Source organism: Anastrepha obliqua, chromosome 2, assembly GCF_027943255.1.
Source record: "Anastrepha obliqua isolate idAnaObli1 chromosome 2, idAnaObli1_1.0, whole genome shotgun sequence".
NCBI classification, from domain to species: Eukaryota; Metazoa; Arthropoda; class Insecta; order Diptera; family Tephritidae; genus Anastrepha; species Anastrepha obliqua.
This window is the reverse complement of record NC_072893.1, coordinates 54,022,027-54,040,549: the sequence shown is the minus strand read 5'-3', so window position 1 is coordinate 54,040,549 and position 18,523 is coordinate 54,022,027. Positions and strand designations below refer to the sequence as shown.

Sequence of the window (18,523 nt, the reverse complement as noted above, 5' to 3'; positions counted from 1 at the left end):
TTACGATATGTGTATCACACAAAATTAAAAAAAAAAAAAGAAACGAAACTTTGCACTTTCCTGCTGACTGCTACCCAGATAAGGTTTACTTTGCAGTATTGAGATACGTCATTTGGAAGTTTAAAACATTGTATGCTAAATCCGGTGAATATGATGGTTGTTCGATGAAATTTGTCGAGTTTTGAGTCAAAAAAGTGTTCACAATATGAGCCTTGTGAGACGGTGCCTTATCGTGGTGCAGGATCCATGAGTTTTCTTTCCACAAATTGGACCGTTTCCTATGCACACTCTCTCTCAAATGTCGCACAACTTCCATGTAATATTCTTTACTTACCGCAGAACCATTTGTAACGAATTCCGAGACTCCGAGTGCACAACACCATGATAATCAAAGACAACGAGTAGTATGACTTTCCCTTTTGACCGACTTTGACGCGGTTTTTGGGTTTCGGCTAATGTGGATAACGCCATTCAACCGCCTGTTGACTGGTTTGTATGTCAAATTCATATACCCACGTCTGACCACCTGTTATGATGCGCTTGATAAACGTTGGGTCCTAATTCACTTCCTCAAGCACGTCTTCAGCCACCTTCTTCCGATGAATTTTTTGAGAGAAATTCAACTCTCTTGGAACGAGTCGAGCAGCCTCGCGTTTCATACCCAATTGATGGTGCAAAATGTTGCGAATTGATTCGTGAGACACGCTAAGGTCACGAGCTACCTCCCTCAAACTTAAATGATGGTTTTCCATCCGTTGAAAACGTTGATGGGCGACCAGATCGGGGCAAATCTTCTACGACTTCTCGGCCCTCTGCAAAGTCTTATACCACTCGTAGACCCGTGTTTTTGATAAAGCACACTCGCCATAGACTTCTGATATAATTAAATGCCAAAAACAAGCTAATTGACAGATCACGCTCAAACTCTGTGACACTATAGAGGACAGTTGGGCCAACATCCAAGCAAAAAAATTTTACGCATATGTGATAATGCGCGGTTTTTAAGGGGGATATCTGAAAAATTTCGAAAAAAAATTTTTTTTTTCATAAAATATTAATATAATCCTTTAAGAATGTGCCAAACAAATTTTAGAACGTAAATTGAAGTATTTTTATATTATAGATCGTCAACCGTGACGACTCTATTCTTTGCGTTCGAGCGCTGGGAGAGGTTGAATTTTCATGTATTCAAACTTTAGACGCGTTTTTCTCAAAACTATATTTTTCGAATTGGCGTTCACGATAACTCGAAAAGGTATTAACCGATCTCCCTGAAATTTTGCACACATCTTTTTTATGATATTACTTTCTATGCGAATGAACAATTCGAAAATTTTTCGAAAAAATAATTTTTTCGAAGCAAAAATGTTGGGAAAATTCGCCACAAAATTAATTTTTTTTAAAGCATTTTATTCCGCGAATTTTTTTTTCGTTTTTTTTAATTCATATAGAAATTATGACATTCATAAACAAACAATTTTTTGGTTTTTTGTATTCAGGTCACTGACGTCGATGCTACAATGCCCGCCGATTGAGAAGCCCCGCTGCGACCTTCCTGGAAGAATTGAGAGTACATCCGCCATTTTAAATGATTCAAATAAAAAAAAAAAATTATAATTATAATTTTAATATATGGATAAACTGTTTGCCAATTTTGAAAAAAATATATTGACTTCTTCATTTTAAATAATTTTAATGAAAATCAGGAAAAATATGGCCGTTTACAGGTATTTGTCCCCTTAAATGAACAATCCCGAAATCTGACTGAATCTATTTTCCAATTATTATTCACTACCATTTCAATTCTCCATTGAAGTAAAGTATTAACTCAAAATATGCATTCTGTTGTTTACAATTTTATTTTGACTTATCCGGTCTCCTACGACTGAACACTGTAGGAGTAGTCGTGACTACGAAACTCAAATGAGTTCTTTGCTACGAGTATTAAAAAGAGTACAGCCAGTGTAAGCGAATCATTAGTTTCCAACAGTAAACAACAGAAAGTAGACAGCATGCAAAAGTGAGTTATAGAAAATACTTAAGGAAATATTTAAATTTAAATCATTGACTTGCGCCAATATAGGACAATCCTTGCAATCATCGCCTTGACCCTCTGTGGTCTCGCTAATGCACAAGTAAATTCTGATGGCGCTTGCCCAAATCCGCCAGTGCAGAGCTGTTTAAGCATAAATGCAGTAAGTAAAAGTGCACTGTTGCGTGCAGCTATCAAATGTGAAGTTAATATTTTCAATTTCAATTTCAGTATGCGGGCTTCTGGTACGAATACGCCAGGTATCCAGCTGCTTTCGAGGGTAATGGCACGTGTGTGACCTTAACGTACACGCAAAAAAATCAAAATGAAATGAGTATATTGGGTACAATGATTGACCCGTCGTAAGTAATTCATTTGAAAGCTATACAAATATTTATATACGAGTATGTTTGCCTTTTGCATAAAATATAGTATGTCCTCTTGCGGGTGTTAATTTCATATTTTTTTCTCATTTAAATATTTTTTTTTTGCGCTGCAGTACCAACAAAACACTCAGTCTGTTGAGTGATGCCAAGCAAATTTCGAATGCCAAATTTAATGTTACCACCAAAGTGGCTACCAGATCTCCTCCTAGCCTGTGGGTTTTGTCTACCGATTACGATAACTACGGTATTAATTACGCTTGCCTACCCGCTAGTGGCGACTCACATAACAGTAAGTAGAATTATAGATTAAGTGCTAAATGCTTTAACATTCACTTCTGCCATATTTCTGATTTTCCATAGCGTTTCTTTCGATCATAACCCGCTCACCGACACCCTCTGCTGCCACTGTTGCGAAGGCTAGAAATGTTTTAAGGTCAATTGGATTTTCTCTCGCGCCAATGACTGTTACGGATCAAAGCAATTGTTAAGCAGCAGTTTCTGATAATTGCTCCCAATTGACAAAAAATGCAATCAAATGGTTTACAGTTTAACCGATAAACTAAAGAAAACGTGTACTCCCAGCAACTGGAATTGGTACAAATAACTTCTTATTAAACGAAGAATCAAATAGATAATTTCTAGTAAAGCAAAGTATTAAATATCGATTTCGCATTAACATATAATGGATCTTTGTTATGAAAACTTTTTATTTAATTTTATTTGTTTTTTTTTTTTTTTCTTTTAAAAAATTATTGAGTGGAGACAGGTGATGTAACTTTTCAATGCACTTCGATGTTCTCGTTAAATACAATAAATAAATAAGTAAATAAATAAAGGCATTGAAATATAGTGCGGTGCAATTTTTGAACGATCAGTTCGCGGTACTCTCTTTTTGTGTTGTGATTTAGAGCCTGATGGTACCAACAAAAACGCTGCACAAAACAAAACTGACTTAGATTGATAAAAGAAAGATTTGCCGTGCTCCGATAAATCCAACGTAGACTTGTTTAGACTTCCACGCATTACCAACGTAAAGTTATTTTTCTCACCATATGACTGCATTAATGGATTTCGCCCAACGAAAAAGTAATATTTGTCTGTATGTCCTCGATGAACTCAAAAACTATTAGACCAATTATTATAAAAATTGGTATATTTATGTATTTTTCCACGGAGAAGGTTTGTAGAATATGGTAATTGCTGCCACTTGCCACAAGGTGGTGCTGCAGAGTAGCAACTTCTGCCCCGTTCAACCGATTTTTTTCGAAATAAACTAAATCAATAAAATGGCTTAGAATGAACTGAATATTTGTGTACTGATTTTTCTTTAAAGTTATTTTTCTTAAATTTATTTTAGTTGTTGGCGTAGCCACGCGCGCCGGGTACAGTTAGTTGTCAGTAAATATTAGTTCACAGCTAATTTTTTCAGATGAAAAAAAACTTTTAATTTAGCATGAAGCCATGAATTGAATGAGTTTTGTGAATTTTTCAAAACACAATTTCAGCTGTAATAAATGCCTGGAGTGGGGAGCGCAAAAATTTGAGCTGCAATTTACTTTACTGTTTTTTGTAGTTTTACGTTATTTCCATTGCTGCTCAAAGTACAATCAGGTTAAAGGAGGTTGGCCTCTGGAGGCAAATCTGTCAAGGGGCATGGTAGCATTTTTTTGGCAGTTAGCACCGTATTTCTCTGAATATCGTACAGATCTTGTTATCCGCATATTAGAGTTTGAAATTCGAAATAAATATGCTGATGAGCTTGCCAGGAAGTTGAATTGCTCTCAGAGGCCTCCTACCCGTTCATCGGCATCCCCCCAACTTTTGTTAAATGAGAAACGCAGAACTTATTTCTTAGGAAAGCGCAGAACAGATGGAGCTCGTGTGCAATTTCGAAAATCATTTGGCCCTAGTACAATAGATGAAGAGGCAGAAAGTTCTGAGTACTCCACGCCATTCAATTCTCAAACTCGTAGCTGTGCCTGCCGGTCATCGGACGATCGGCACACATGCAGAAAAGCTGGGTTTACCATTTAATCCCCATTGCAGAAACTGTGCGGATCTTGCAGAGAAGGAGCCTGTTGGGCACTTTGTCTGCAATCGTCAGTATTTGGCAGCTAAGCGATTAAGGTCGCTGGGAGCTCCTTTCTTCGATGGCTGAGACCGTGCGCGAACCTAAGTCCCATCAATCTTCTCCGCTGTGGTTGGCTGTAGATATCTGCCCATCGGAGGTCTCATAATGGTATCGAAACGGCACTTTAATAGTATTGGGGAGTGCCAGACTAGAATTTTAACCATTTCATCTAGCTACCTACCTTCTTCTTCTTAATTGGCGCGGTAACCGCTTATGCGATTTTGGCCGAAGTTAACAAAGCCCGCCTGTCGTTTCTTTCTCGTGCTAACCGGCGCCAGTTGGACACACCAAGTGAAGCCAAGTTCTTCTCCTCCTGACCTTTCCAACGCAGAGGAGGCCTTCCTTTTCCTCTGCTAAGCCGCAGCGTTTGTATCCATTCGGACGACATGACCCAGCCAACGTAGCCGCTGGATCTTTATTCGCTGCTCTATGTCTACCTATGTCGACGTAAAGCTCATACAGCTCATCGTTCCATCGCCTGCGATATTCGCCGTTGCCAACGTGCAAAGGTTTAAAAATCTTGCGCAGAATCTTTCTTTCAAACACCCCAAGCGTCGCTTCATCGGATGCTGTCATCGTCCAAGCTTCTGCGCCATACGTTAGGACGGGCATGATGAGAGCCTTGTAGAGTGTTAGTTTTGTTCGTCGACAGAGGATTTTACTACTCAGTTGCCTACTTAGTCCAAAGCGGCACTTGTTGGAATAGAGATTCTACGTTGGATTTCAAGGTTGTCTTTATTATCGGTGTTGATGCTGGTTCCTAGACAAATGGAGTCTCTTAAAACATCGAAATCATAACTGTCAACAGTGACGATTTGTCCTCGTCTGTCTTTCACCAGGATATTGTTTCTTCTAGCTTCCATCAATTTCAATCAATGGCCTAGTTGAGTGCCACATTCCTTCCTCGAAGTGGTTGAAATTTGTAAGGATCGATTCACGAACACTTAAAACAGACGAGGAGATAGTTTTCGTTTTGTTCATAGCCAAATTCGAGTTGTTCATCGCCAAAGAAGAAATAGTGGATAGCTAAAAATCTGAAGCACACAAGAAAACCAAGCCATATGGCTAACACAAGAATTTTTTAAAGTTACGTACTTTTATACTTTATGTTCTAAATACTTAAAAGTATTATTATTCAAAGAAACAGTCTGTACCGTAATTTTGTTGCGGTTTTATGAACTTTTTATGTTCGTTTATTGTTCGCTAAACAAAATAAATTTCATAACAACACTCCAGCCAGGATAAAAGTGTCATAAATACAGCGTGGAATGCATAATAAAGTGTACAAGTGGAGGCATAGCTGCTCAGCGCACTTTCGCATTGCTAGGAGGGAATGTGGGAAATTTTATAACTTGCGTATAAATAAATGTTGGAAGTCCGAGTGAATCTTTAATTTACGACTTTTTCAAGTTCATATGGTTAGTAAATCTTGCGACCAAAATCTAAGCGATTTCTAAAATTCTTTTGCGCCTGTCCGTCTGTTAGTCTACGCTAGCTTCGAAATGGTTAAACCGATTTTGACGGGATACTCACGGGTAGGGACTTTACCGCAATTCGAAAATATTATTCGCTAGGTGGCTATGGAGTCACGATCTGTTTAAGTTGAATTTATATTAAGTCAGATTATATTTTAGTTAGGTAGGTAGGTGTGCCGCCAATTAAGAAGAAGAAGGCACTCCCCAAGTAGCACTAAAGCTCCGTTTTGATACCATTTTGAAACCTCCAACGGGCAGATATCTACAGCCAACCAAAGATCTTGATGTAATGGGTAAGGTTGAAGGGATTTAGGTTGAAGCATCGCTTCAGGTTATCAAAGAAAGGAGCAACCAGTGATCTTAGTTGTCTAGTAGCCAAACCCGAACATTTATAGAGACTGTGATCAACAGTTTCCTTCTCTGAAAGGTCTCCACAGTTTCTGCAATGGGCATTGAATGGTAAACCCAACTTTTCTGCATGTGTGCCTATCTTCCAATGACCGGTAAACATAGCTACGAGTTTGGGACAGTTCCAAGAGGAGTCCAAGAGGAGACTCGGCCGAACCCCATAAACTCTGAGCAGAAGAAAAAGAAGAAATCGAGGTTTTATGGGAGTAGTTTAATAGTTAAGCTTTGATTGAATTATCGATTTTGGTGTTACGAGGCTTCATATGTATTAAAAGGTTTATCCTTTTAGCAGCTTATTGTGTACGTCACTGTAGCAAAAAGTATGCGTAAGTTATGCTAAATTTATGCGTGAGTCGTTGCATGACTACATTCACACATACAAAAAACATACATACATTTATGCATTCCTCCTTCCAAACAAAAGGTAGGCGCACTGAAAATCTCCCCAAGTCGGTTGCATCCGCAGCAGAAGAAGCAGTGGCTCTTTGATATTGGGGTCATATGCAAAAAGCCAAAGCAAATGGAATCAAATTCTCATGCAGCATATGATAATATTATGCGTATAGGCTTAAGAAATATGTATAAATAAAATAAATTCACTTAAAATGCCCGCGCACTGGCACAGTTTGAGGCCAGACACAATGAGTTGGCCTGCAAAAAATTTAATGCTGCAAGTTAGCAAGTTTTATTCATAAAATAAAATAAAATGCGTCTCTGCCTGCCAACAAAAGCCAAGTTAACATTTCAATCTTGCAGCAAAGTCTGTGCTGCCTCAACTCCCTCCCTAAGCGGGATGCAACTTGTTTGGACTTCCGCCGAAAATATCGATTACCCTACACTGATTTTCTTTTTGTTATTGTTATTTGAATTTATGCCTAGGCATCTCTGGCCGACCTAGCCAAACCCTTGCCTTTAGCCAAAATAAACATTTGCAACAACAAATACTTACATATATGTGTGAGTTTAAGTGTAGGCAGTAACATACATGGAATCTCTGCCATTTATCCAACCTGGCTGTCTACTTGCCTGTCAGTCAGTTTGAATTTATCAATGCCCTTGGTTATTCATCAAGCGCATATCTAAATTATTCAAATGGAAATTGCACGAGGAGCACCTATACACATACACACACATGCGCACACATACAAACAATCCACCTAAGTAAGTACGAACGAGGCATTTAGTCTTCATGGATTTCTTAAATTCCATTGATGCTCTTGAAAGCTTCTGAATACAATGGAAATCTGGGCTGCTCTCTGAATTGAGGTTTAAATATCCAAAATTTACGAGCTGTCCTCTTATGAATGCTGCACATAGCACAGCAAGAAAATATTTCTAAGACGTTTCAGGCTTCGGCAGCATAATTCGAAGGTGTGAAAGGTGTAAGTGTTGCGGTGAGGTGTAAACATATTAATCCTTGTGCATATGTGTTAGTGGATAAATAAGTTTTATGCTGCATTAAGTACCTAAATAAAACTTCACTCTAAATAATAAAGCAGAAAATTGCATTTTTTGGCAAAAAGCATGGCACATAATTTAAGTAAGTAATGCAAAACAGTTTAAATTATTTCAATAGGCACTACGCTTGAGTTTAGGCTTGATTAGAGCAGGCTGCTTTACGAATTGAGCATTCCGAGGCTACAAAAGCTTTTTGTTGTGTTCAAGGAAGAAAAATTTCCTCAAAGCTATTTTTATTCATCTCTTAGTCCCACACAGGTAATCTTTGTCGATTCGCCGAACACTGTAGCTTTTCCCCATTTTTCTCTGCATTATCTTCCTACATTGGACTCACTTTCCGTTCCGTTTTTTGGGAGTTTTATTATTATTAAAAGTAGTGTTTGAAATATTTTTCATACAAAATTATCAAATAACGGTATCTTTTAACTGTCAATTTACGTGTCTTTTTGGCGAGCTCGAGTAGCGTAACCAAGCAGAAGTTATTTAGCCTCCATAGGACTTCAAACATGGCGAAGTGCTGTGTCTACACACAGTAAGTGCTGAATAGAGTCCATATTTTCCTCAACTCTGCAGATCCTTTTGAAATCATTGTGTGAGGGCTTAAAGTCGAGTGAAACAGTGCTTACTACATAGTGAAACAGTATTCCGTCAGCATATCCGCGAGGATTTTATCCGATTTGCAAACTAAATTAGGTAGCCCATATTTTTCTCATCGATTGAACCCCATACTGTCCGCGCATCCACGTTTATGAAGCTACTAACTGTGTTATATGCAACGACTCGGCTCTAGAAAGGTATTCTCAAGTGCACAAAGGAAACTGGTACGAAAATGGCTCCAAAATTCGACAAAGCAGAGGAGGTGGCATCTTTAAACGGCAATTGATGTTGCCAAGACGGCTGATAACAAGATTACGTAAATTGGTTCGCAAAATATCGATGATGGCATAGGCTGTGAAGCAAACCGGATAATTTTTCTGAAATCAAAGGTCAACCAAGTCCACATCTTCAAATTTTGTCGATAAAAATCGTTAAGCGTGCTTCTGAGGACGCATTGCGCTTTCAACGATCGCATGCCGGTTTTCTCTGATACGACAGTTTTGCTTATTAAAATAGGCGCCGAGATCAAAATGTTTTACATCAGAAAATGAGATCTTAACTTCTTTTCAGTGAAAGCACTGCTTGGGCTATATAAAATTAACATTGGAAATTAGTTTGCAATTTTGGCGGCCGCCGTAGCCGAATGGGTTGGTGCGTGATTACCATTCGGAATTCACAGAGAGAACGTTGGTTCGAATCTCGGTGAAACACCAAATTAATAAAAACATTTTTCTAATAGCGGTCACCCCTCGGCAGGCAATGACAAACCTCCGAGTGTATTTCTGCCATGAAAAAGCTCCTTATAAAAATATCTGCCGTTCGGAGTCGGCTTGAAACTGTAGGTCCCTCCATTTGTGGAACAACATCAAGACGCACACAACAAAAAGGAGGAGGAGCTCGGCCAAACACCCAAAAAGGGTGTACCCGCCAAATATATTATATATATATTTCCGAACTTTGTTCGAGCGTAAATTGAATCACGAAAATTGAATCGCAAAAATTATTACAGTTTGATGAACAGTTGAAGAGGAGAGGCTGCAAGGTCAGAGGAAAGTTTTAAGATACTCTGCTGGAATTGTGCAGGTTCATGTAGGCGTAGTGTTCAAAAGGAGCGTAGTTTGTGGTCACTAGGTAAATCGTTTGATAACGGAGCTCGACGTATTGGTGAGGAAATATAAAATACCTAGAGCTCAACTCTTCTTCCTCCATTGATGCTCTCCGATAGGGTGAAGTACCTGGTACTAATTCTTGATAGAGGATCCAACATTGAAGAGAAGATTGGCAAGGTACCTGTCGCCTTCTATGAATGCAGGGCCGCTATAGCCAAAGTTGGGCCTTTCGCCTAAAGTTATATTCCAGTTATATTACCCAATTATGAAGCCAATTTTGTTGTATGGAGTCCTTGTCTGGTGGAACTCGCTGCAGTGAACGACGTCAGTTAAGAAGTTGGATAAGGTCCAAAGGTCTTGCTAAAAGTAACGAGCCAAAAGCAAGACTTAAGCTATGGACACTCTAGTATAATTAGAAACATTGAGTTCATTCCCGAAGCGATTCATTATTGCACAGCCTCGCTGGGTCCGAGCAGCACTTTTTCCATTCATATTCCTTCAAAAGAGGAGTGCGCGGTGCGCAGTATTTGGAGACAAGGCATTGCAAACATGTTTGTGGATGGCTCGAAGTTGGACGGACTTTTTCCATTCATATTCCTTCAATGGAGGGGTGCGCAGTATTTGGAGACAAGGCATTGCAAACATGTTTATGAATGGCTTGAAATTGGACGGACGCGTTGGAAGGGTTAAGCTTAAGCTATTGGACCACAGTCAGGCGGAGTTTACTCCGACAGTCAAGCAGCAATTAGGACTCTGGGCTCGTGGTTGGACTTCTCTCTCGATTGTCTACGAATACTTGAATATTAGGCTAATTTCGGTTCTTAGCTGGAAATTACTGGGCAGTTGAACTAACTAGGCAGATGACCCTCGAGTTAGCTTACACGCGAAATGAGAGAATTGGGTTCCCTTGAAAACTGTGGTATGCTCTTGGAGAGATGGACTTCGCGTCAACTCAGTGGTCGTGCGATCTTTCTGGCCACAGATAGGTCGAAAGCGCTCAAGAGAACTTCTACGACTAACAAATCCGCAGCTTTCGAATTTTGTGGGCATCCTTACCGAGCATTGTCCGTTAGGTATCCATGAGGTGCAGCTGCCTGGAGCATGAAGTGGAATCATTTCGGGTTATGAATCAGACACATTGGCTCTCACTTTTTTGCTACACCTGCCGATATGGCAGATTTAGATATCACACACTTGGTGAATTTCATCAGTAGCTTGAAGCGGTTAACGCAATTGTAATTAGCCACCATTTGGTCTTCATCTTCCTTTAAGCCAAATACCCGTCTTCCGTATTTGCCACTCTGTTCTGTTCTCCCCCCTCTGGTTTCCTCTGTGTGATATTAGAATCTACGAATTCGATTCTTTGTCCAAGTGGGCTCCTTCATGGGCAGCCATTTAACCCAATATAGAAGGCAGACATACACAAAAACAGCATTGAGGTCGGTCTAGAATGCTGCAGAACTGCAAAGTGTTTTGTGACAAGTCCGAACAGAAAACTGTCAAACTGTCTACTTAAACTCAGAAGGAAAGACGTTCGGTTGATGGTCGGTATCATTACAGGACCCAACCCATGGGGTCAGCATATGACCACCATTGGAATCATTGAGGACCCAATATGCCTGTCATGCTTGGCGGAGGCGGATAGCACTGAGCACTTTCTCTGTGAGTGTCCTGTCTTTGCTAGATCACCGCTACGAGTTTTGGGGTCCGATGTCATGAGAATGAGTAATATTCGTTCTCTTAAATTGGAGGATATTTACAGATTTGCCAAAAAATCTGGAAAATTCTGACAGGACTAACTATCTGTATCTCTGTCTCTATTCTTTCCTATCTCTTTCTCTGATACTTTTCTCCTTCCCTCCTTGGCTATCTACCCCAGCTTCCAGAGCTTTAAATACAATGGGCTTTTTAGCCTGAGTGTTTTAGGAGCCACCAAATCTCCTGGTGTTCCTTGGCTCAACCTTTTCAAATGCATTGTGATTAAAGATACGCTTTTTTTTATGCTGGAAAAGGCCTTCCTAGATTAACTAGATTCCAAATATAAAAAAAACTCTGATCAGATCGGAACATTCTGTACAAAGTTATTAGTCTACATACATTTGGGGAGTTTATTTTACAAAATGTAGAGATGCGTGTATTTATTTTTCCAAAGGATTAATAGTAAATTAAATCATAACAAATAAATAAATTAGAATAAAACAAAAGATCAGCTAATATTTCAATCTCCAAAAACAATAGCTTTTTCCAAGCAGAGGTCTTCGCGATCCTGCAGGTGTACGGAATGCTTAAGAATCGTTGCTGGGAGAGAGCCATTCGTAAATATCTTTTCCTATAGTCAAGCTGCGATCAAGGCCCTGTCGTCGCTCTTTCGTTTGCCAGGAAAGGGTCTGCAGAAGCGGTTTCAGTTGTCCCCATCACCTTGTTCATTGTTAAAGAGAAACTGCCCAATTTCTTTCTTAAATAAGAGCAAAAAAGATGGAGTTCTATCTTATCGTGTGCTGTCCCAAAAACAATTTCACGCCTTTGTACGACAGAAGCAAGGATGCTAGGGATTCCTGGCCATTTTCAAACTCATAGCGGTGGTCACCGATCAGTGGGTGATCGGAACTGATGCGTAGAAGCTTGGGCATCTATACAACTCCCATTGCAAAAGCTGTGGGGAACCGGCAGAGAAGGAGACTGCTGAACACTTTCTTTGTAAATGTCTGGGTGTGGCGGCTAGGCGTTTGAGGTTCCTTAGTGTGCCTTAAGGTGCGAAATTTTTCGCAGGTAGTTTTCTACATAATGGTATCAAAACTGAACTCTAAAGGTAGAACTTTAGTGTATCCGTGGTACTCTTGCCATCTAACCTGCCTGAAAAAAATAAATAATATAACTGGCGCGTACACACACTTCTGTAGGTATTTGGCTGAGCTCGTTCTCCTTTTTGTGGTGTGCATCTTGATGTTGCCCACAAATGGAGGGACGTGCAGTTTTAAGCCGACTTCGAACGGCAAATGTTTTTTTATTTTTATGAGAAGCTTTTTTGTGGCGGAAATACACTCGGAGGCTTGCCATTGCCTGCCGGGGAGCGACCGCTATTAGAAAAAACTTTTTCTTCATTTTGTTATTTCACGGATATTCGAACCTACGTTCTCCGAATTCCGAATGGTAGTCACGCATTTACTACTTAATAGTACACAACCTAGCTACCTAAGAGTAAATTCAATGACATTACATAAATTAAAAGGCAGTTTTCTCAAACTTTTGTCTTCCGTTCTCTGATCGCTTAAGGGGTAATCCTAACCGAATTGTCAGAATTGTCAAAAAATTATATTTTTTCTTTGCATTTTCTTAAAGTATTATATCTTAAAAATATTGTGTGAAAAATTTGAAGTGAATCCGACAAATACTTGTCGAGTTATTCAACAATTAACACAGGGCGATCGGGCGCTCCGCTAATCGATAGCAAAAATTTAAATGCATTTTTCTCAAAACTGTGATTTTTGAACTGGTAGATTTCAATATAATTTATACTGCTTTTGAAAAACATAAAAAACTCGTGCCAGATCGAAAGACTTCTTTTTTTGTCAAAAATTTCTATTTTTTTTTTAACAATTAATTCTCGGTTTTTTCTCGAAAATTTGAAAAATATTTCCGGAGGCCGCCATATTGTTAATTATGAAAAAAAAGCTTCGATAAGGCACAAGATTATCTATTAATAAAACTAATTTCTTTTATCCGTTTGGTTTTAGATGAATCTCCAAGGACTTGTGATGATCACCGCAGGGGACTCCTGGAGAAACGGGCTTCACACAAACAGCGATAGCTTTTAGAATTACTAATTTTTTTGTTGAAATTTTGCTAAAATCAAGTCGAAACATGATGTATCAGGTCAGTATATAAGTTCGTGTGTATTTTACCCATAATTTCACTTTTGTATAATACGATTTTTGCATACAAAAAATTATTCGCGGAATATAACGGAACTATTTATATTTTCTTTGATATATTGTGCATTCAACAAGTGATTTTAATCGCGGATATAGGCACGTGTTGATAAAAAATAAAATGGAATCTTCAAATGCGTATAAGAGGCATATTTTGTTTTTTTTTTATAAAAGTGGTAAAAATACAACAACTGCTGCTGCAGAAATAAACACTATTCACGGAGAGAATGCCGTGAGTGTAAGGACTGCACAAAAGTGGTTTTCAAAATTCCCAAGTGGTAACTGCGACATGGAGGATGCCCCGCGCGCTGGTCATCCTGAAGTCGTTAACTCCGACGCCTTGCTCGAACTCGTGGAAGCAGAGCCAAATTTGACACCCGATATGATAGCTCAGAGGTTAAATTCAGGGCATGGAACAGTTCACAGGCACCTGGTTCAGTTGGGAAAGGTTTCAAAGCTGGGAAAATGAAGAGTGAATGTGTGTTCTCAGCTGCTGAACGGCTTGAAAATGAAAGTTTTTTGAACCGTATCGTTACTGGTGATGAAAAATGGGTTCTTTACAATAATCCTGTTCGCAAGCGCCAATGGTTAGATAAAGATGAAACACCAGAACCGACCCCTAGAGATGGCCTTCACCCCAAGAAGATTCTTCTGTCTATTTGGTGGGATATGGCCGGTGTTGTTTATTATGAACTTCTGGAATCAAACCAGACGATAACTGCTGATAACTGCACTTAAAAAAAATCGACCGTCTTTAGTGAATAGACGCAAAGTTTTATTTCACCACGACAACGCAAGACCTCATACCGCAAGGCAAACATTAGGCAAGCTGAACGAGCTCGGATGGGAGCTAATTCCGCATCCGTAGACTTCAATCCCATATGAGTAACACAAACTACTCCTCAAAAGAAGCTATAAAAAGGAATATCGAAGCGTATTTTGGCTCCAAGGACAAACAATTTTTTGAGCATGGATTTAAAAATTTGCCTAATCGTTGGGAAGACATTGTAAATATTTTTTAAATTTTTAAATTTTTTATTAATTTTCAAACCACCTTTAAAAAACGCACGAACTTATGGACTGACCTGATATTAATGCTATGTTTTTGGTTTTGTAAAATAAAGCAATTGACTAGCAGAAAAAAATTATTGAATATCATAATTTTTTCGGGCCTTTACTACCCCTATCCCCTTAAATCTGGTAGCATTTTGGACTCTTCGGTGCTGGGATCTGGCGCTTTCCACTACCAACAGCCGTCACGCATTGTCAAGGTATTTTCATGGTAGCTGCACCTTCCAAATATTGTATTGCTGTTGCCTTCTTTAGCCAACTTGCCGTTGTGAATGATAATAAGGGAATATTAAAAAGAACCAAAACAAAAAAAAAAAGAGAAAAGTATTCGCCTTCATAAACGCTTAAGTGATATTTGTAGCATGTTTGCTCATAATACATCTCATTTAATGCGTAATTATCTGATTTTTGTTGCTGCCACAGTGCTTACCACACAACCATTTATCACTTTCTGCAACACGGCCATATCATATTTCAGTTTATTGCCATATTTCTGCGTACATCTACATATGTTTGTATGTATGTGTGTGTGTGTGTATGAAATAGTTGAAGCGGCAGCAGACACGTTGCACAATTTATTTGCCGTAAAATTCCTGCAACCGGCAATCGTTCTACGAGCGGCATAATCATATTAAATGTGTGAGTATGCGCCAGAACATATAAAATTATGTAGGCAGCGAAGTACGCAATTGAAAACAATTCAATTAATTACGGAAAAATTGCGCTCTTATAAATGCATTTATGCGGCAGGCGGAGGCACAAAGGGTATATCGGGATTATTCCCAACTAATTGCGCTGCTCAGTTAGTGTTTGTGTGTGTGTGCGTGTGCAATTCCGGCCTATACGTTGCGAGTGGCGTTGAATGTGTTGGCCAGACACGCTAGTTGCACATTTAATTTGATGTGGCAAAAATTATGAACGGCTGCGCGGCTGCAGGTTTTTTCAGTCGTGCCTATTTTTGTGGTACTGCCACTGCCACTGCCACTGCTCTTGGGGTTGCAGTTGGCGGCGCACCACACCAAGCGTCAAAATGTCGAACAATTTGCGTACATCATGTGCACCACCACCGCCACTGCCTCAAACGTCACAAATACCGTACACCCGTACACATTTTACGCGTTGCTGCGCTCAGCTGATTCGTCGCGGCAGCGCAAATGCTCCTGATTATACACGCGCATACATACATACATACATACGGGCATACGTAGATGTGCCTCGCTCATTAGCATATTTAATTTTATTTAATTAGCGAAAGCTCATGCAGTTTATTATGATTGAGTGAGTGCACGCACAATACACAAAAGGATGTGTAGCAGTTGGGCAATTGAGGCCGCCGCGCATGCGCACGAACGCGGCTGGTCTCCGCAATGCTTGCCGCCGCTTGCCTATGAGCGGATGATGTATTGCATCTGCCAGATTATTAGCTGAATTTAAGTTACTTAATTTCATAGAGGGGACTACAGCTGCCGTGCGTCTGCGGCACTGTAGCTATGAGTATGCAACGAGTTCCCGTAATTTTACAGTTAATCGCTTACATATTTCCAATTTATTGGCACAAAAAACAAAAACAAAAAACACGCAGTTATGCCCGTTTGCTGCATACTTTCGTAGATTGATTGCGGCCGCAGAACGTTTAAGTCAACACGCTGGTGAACAGGAGATGTATGTGTGTGTGTGCGTTGCACGTTGTCACGCATTAATGCCTCAATTATTGTGCGCCACACATAAATGGTTGCCGCCACTGTCATGTTGCACGTTGGTGCTGTAAATGCATGCTGTCGCTAAGGCACGCCGATGGTAAAATTTACATTAATTGGAGGACAAAGGGGATGATTGGCAATTTGTCATGTGGCAAATTGACCAATTCATTGAGGAATTGATAAATTGAAGCCAACTGGTTGCCATAGTAGACAGGTTCCTCCTCATGTGGTCAGTTGTTGAAAAGATTCATTACTTTTTTTTAGGTTCATGCGTAAGAAACGGAAGTCTTTAACAAATATGATTTTGCGATGCATTCCCGCTTCGTGTCTCACAAGTTCTTCAGCAGCGTCGTTCTTTCGACACCTAGCAGATAACATTTCGTTACCATCTCCTCAGTAATATTAAATTTCGAACAGCAACTACCAATACGCAAGCGAGGATGTTCTACTTCATATTACACGAATGTAAAATATACGAAATATTATTCCTAGGATAAGTGTTACGTTCGAAATACATACTCCCAGTGTACCGTTATTTTCCACGTCCAAATTCCGAATAGTTCAACAGATGGTTCCGCACTCGTGCACATAAAGGGTGATCAGGTGGATGTACTTTTTATAATAGGGGTTTTCTGACAGATCACGCGTGACTACTGTCAAACGGAATACATCATTTTTTTCAGTATTCATTGATATTTCATCAGGGAAAGACTTCGCCTCAACAACGTTCACAAATCGTACAAATGCATTACGAAAATTGACGATCTGTTTCAAGACGCGCTCAGGTCAACTACTGGCTTACTGGCCCATTTTTGGCTTCATGGCTGCGTATTTGTGCCGAAGCGGAGCCTAAAGTCATTCAATAATAGCCATTACATCCATTGAAAACAATCGTTTGGTCCGGCCTATGAGCTGGAGCAATCATCGGTCCATATTTCTGCAAAGAGGAGTCTGGCGCCAATGCAACAGCGAATGGCGAACGCCATGGCGCTTTGATAGACGACTTTTTGATGCCCGTGAACTTCATGACATTTGGTTCCACGCTACTGCGTCTGGACTTGGACTTACTGCGTCGTCGTTTTGGTGAGCAATTTATCTCTCGTTCTCGTTTCCGTCGAGTGAATTGGCCACCAAGATCGTGTGATATCACACCTTGGCCTTTTATTTGTGAGGTATGTAAGGTCTAAATGCTTTGTTGCTATTGTTATTACTAAAGTTACTCACGAGATGGCGACCGAAACCATTGATCTTTTACGGGAAACGTTTCCGGACCGTGTTATCTCTCGAAGAGGTGATCACAATTGGCCACCGGGATCTTGTGAGTTAGCACCTTGTGACGTTTTTCTTCGGGGCCACGTGAAAGAGAAGGTCTACGCCAACAGCCCAGGGTCGATTTAAGACAGGACAGCAACTTTGCAATTCGGTTATACAAAATATCATGGAAAGGTTGTCCTGTAAACGTGGTCGTGGTGGTCATTTGCCCTATGTTATTTTCCACTATTAACGGCATACCTTCATCTTTATAATGAAATAAACATCCGATCATTTATTTAAAAAAATAGTATTTTTCTTTGAATATCAAAATAACACCTTTTATTAAAAACCCTATACAATGCGTAAGTCCGTTCGACGAATAAGTATTAAGACTGGGTTTTAGGACTGAAAAATAATTTTGATGCCGTAAGTGCCCTTTATTACCTCCCATGGTATAAAAACTCACCGAGTGGGTCGGTGTAGCAAATTAGCAGGAGCAGTACCTGATTAAAAATTCGAAGCATGGTAAGTAGCACACACTTTCATTGAGAGTCTAAACCTCAGATACTTAGCTTGTCTTATCAAAGGCTTTTTTGAAGTGCAAAGTTCCAGTAAATGCCTCAGAGATCTTATGCTAAGCATGGCACGTCTAAACATTAGGACGTTGGTTTTCGACGCGTAGTTATGTTTTCAAAAGAATATCTGAAATGCTTCCAAGTTTTTCGGATGGAATTTGAAAAGTTAGTTGGGCAAATCGAGAGCAATTTGCACGCCTAAAGAAATGTTTATAAGCATTTTTCATACTTTGTGAATCTATATCTTTTCGCTACCCGCTACAACGATCTCAATACTCTACTCACTCCATAGAATAGGTTGCAACATTAACCGCATAACTATAACTGCCTGCACTTAGTCGTAATTATGAGTGCTCCCTTCTGCTCTCTCGTCTCAAAAGGCGCGAATTTGTCTGAAA

General features: G+C 39.7%; 1 protein-coding gene across 1 annotated transcript; it reads left to right on the top strand.

Annotated features, from left to right (window-relative positions):
* The first annotated feature begins 1,964 nt into the window (after positions 1-1,964).
* Positions 1,965-3,096, top strand: LOC129238875 (apolipoprotein D-like). The gene is made up of 5 exons (XM_054874099.1): positions 1,965-2,020; positions 2,084-2,195; positions 2,264-2,394; positions 2,532-2,707; positions 2,779-3,096. The coding sequence occupies exons 1-5, from the start codon at positions 2,013-2,015 to the stop codon at positions 2,904-2,906; spliced, it is 555 nt and encodes a 184-aa protein (XP_054730074.1). The 5' UTR covers positions 1,965-2,012; the 3' UTR covers positions 2,907-3,096.
* Positions 3,097-18,523: the final 15,427 nt, after the last annotated feature.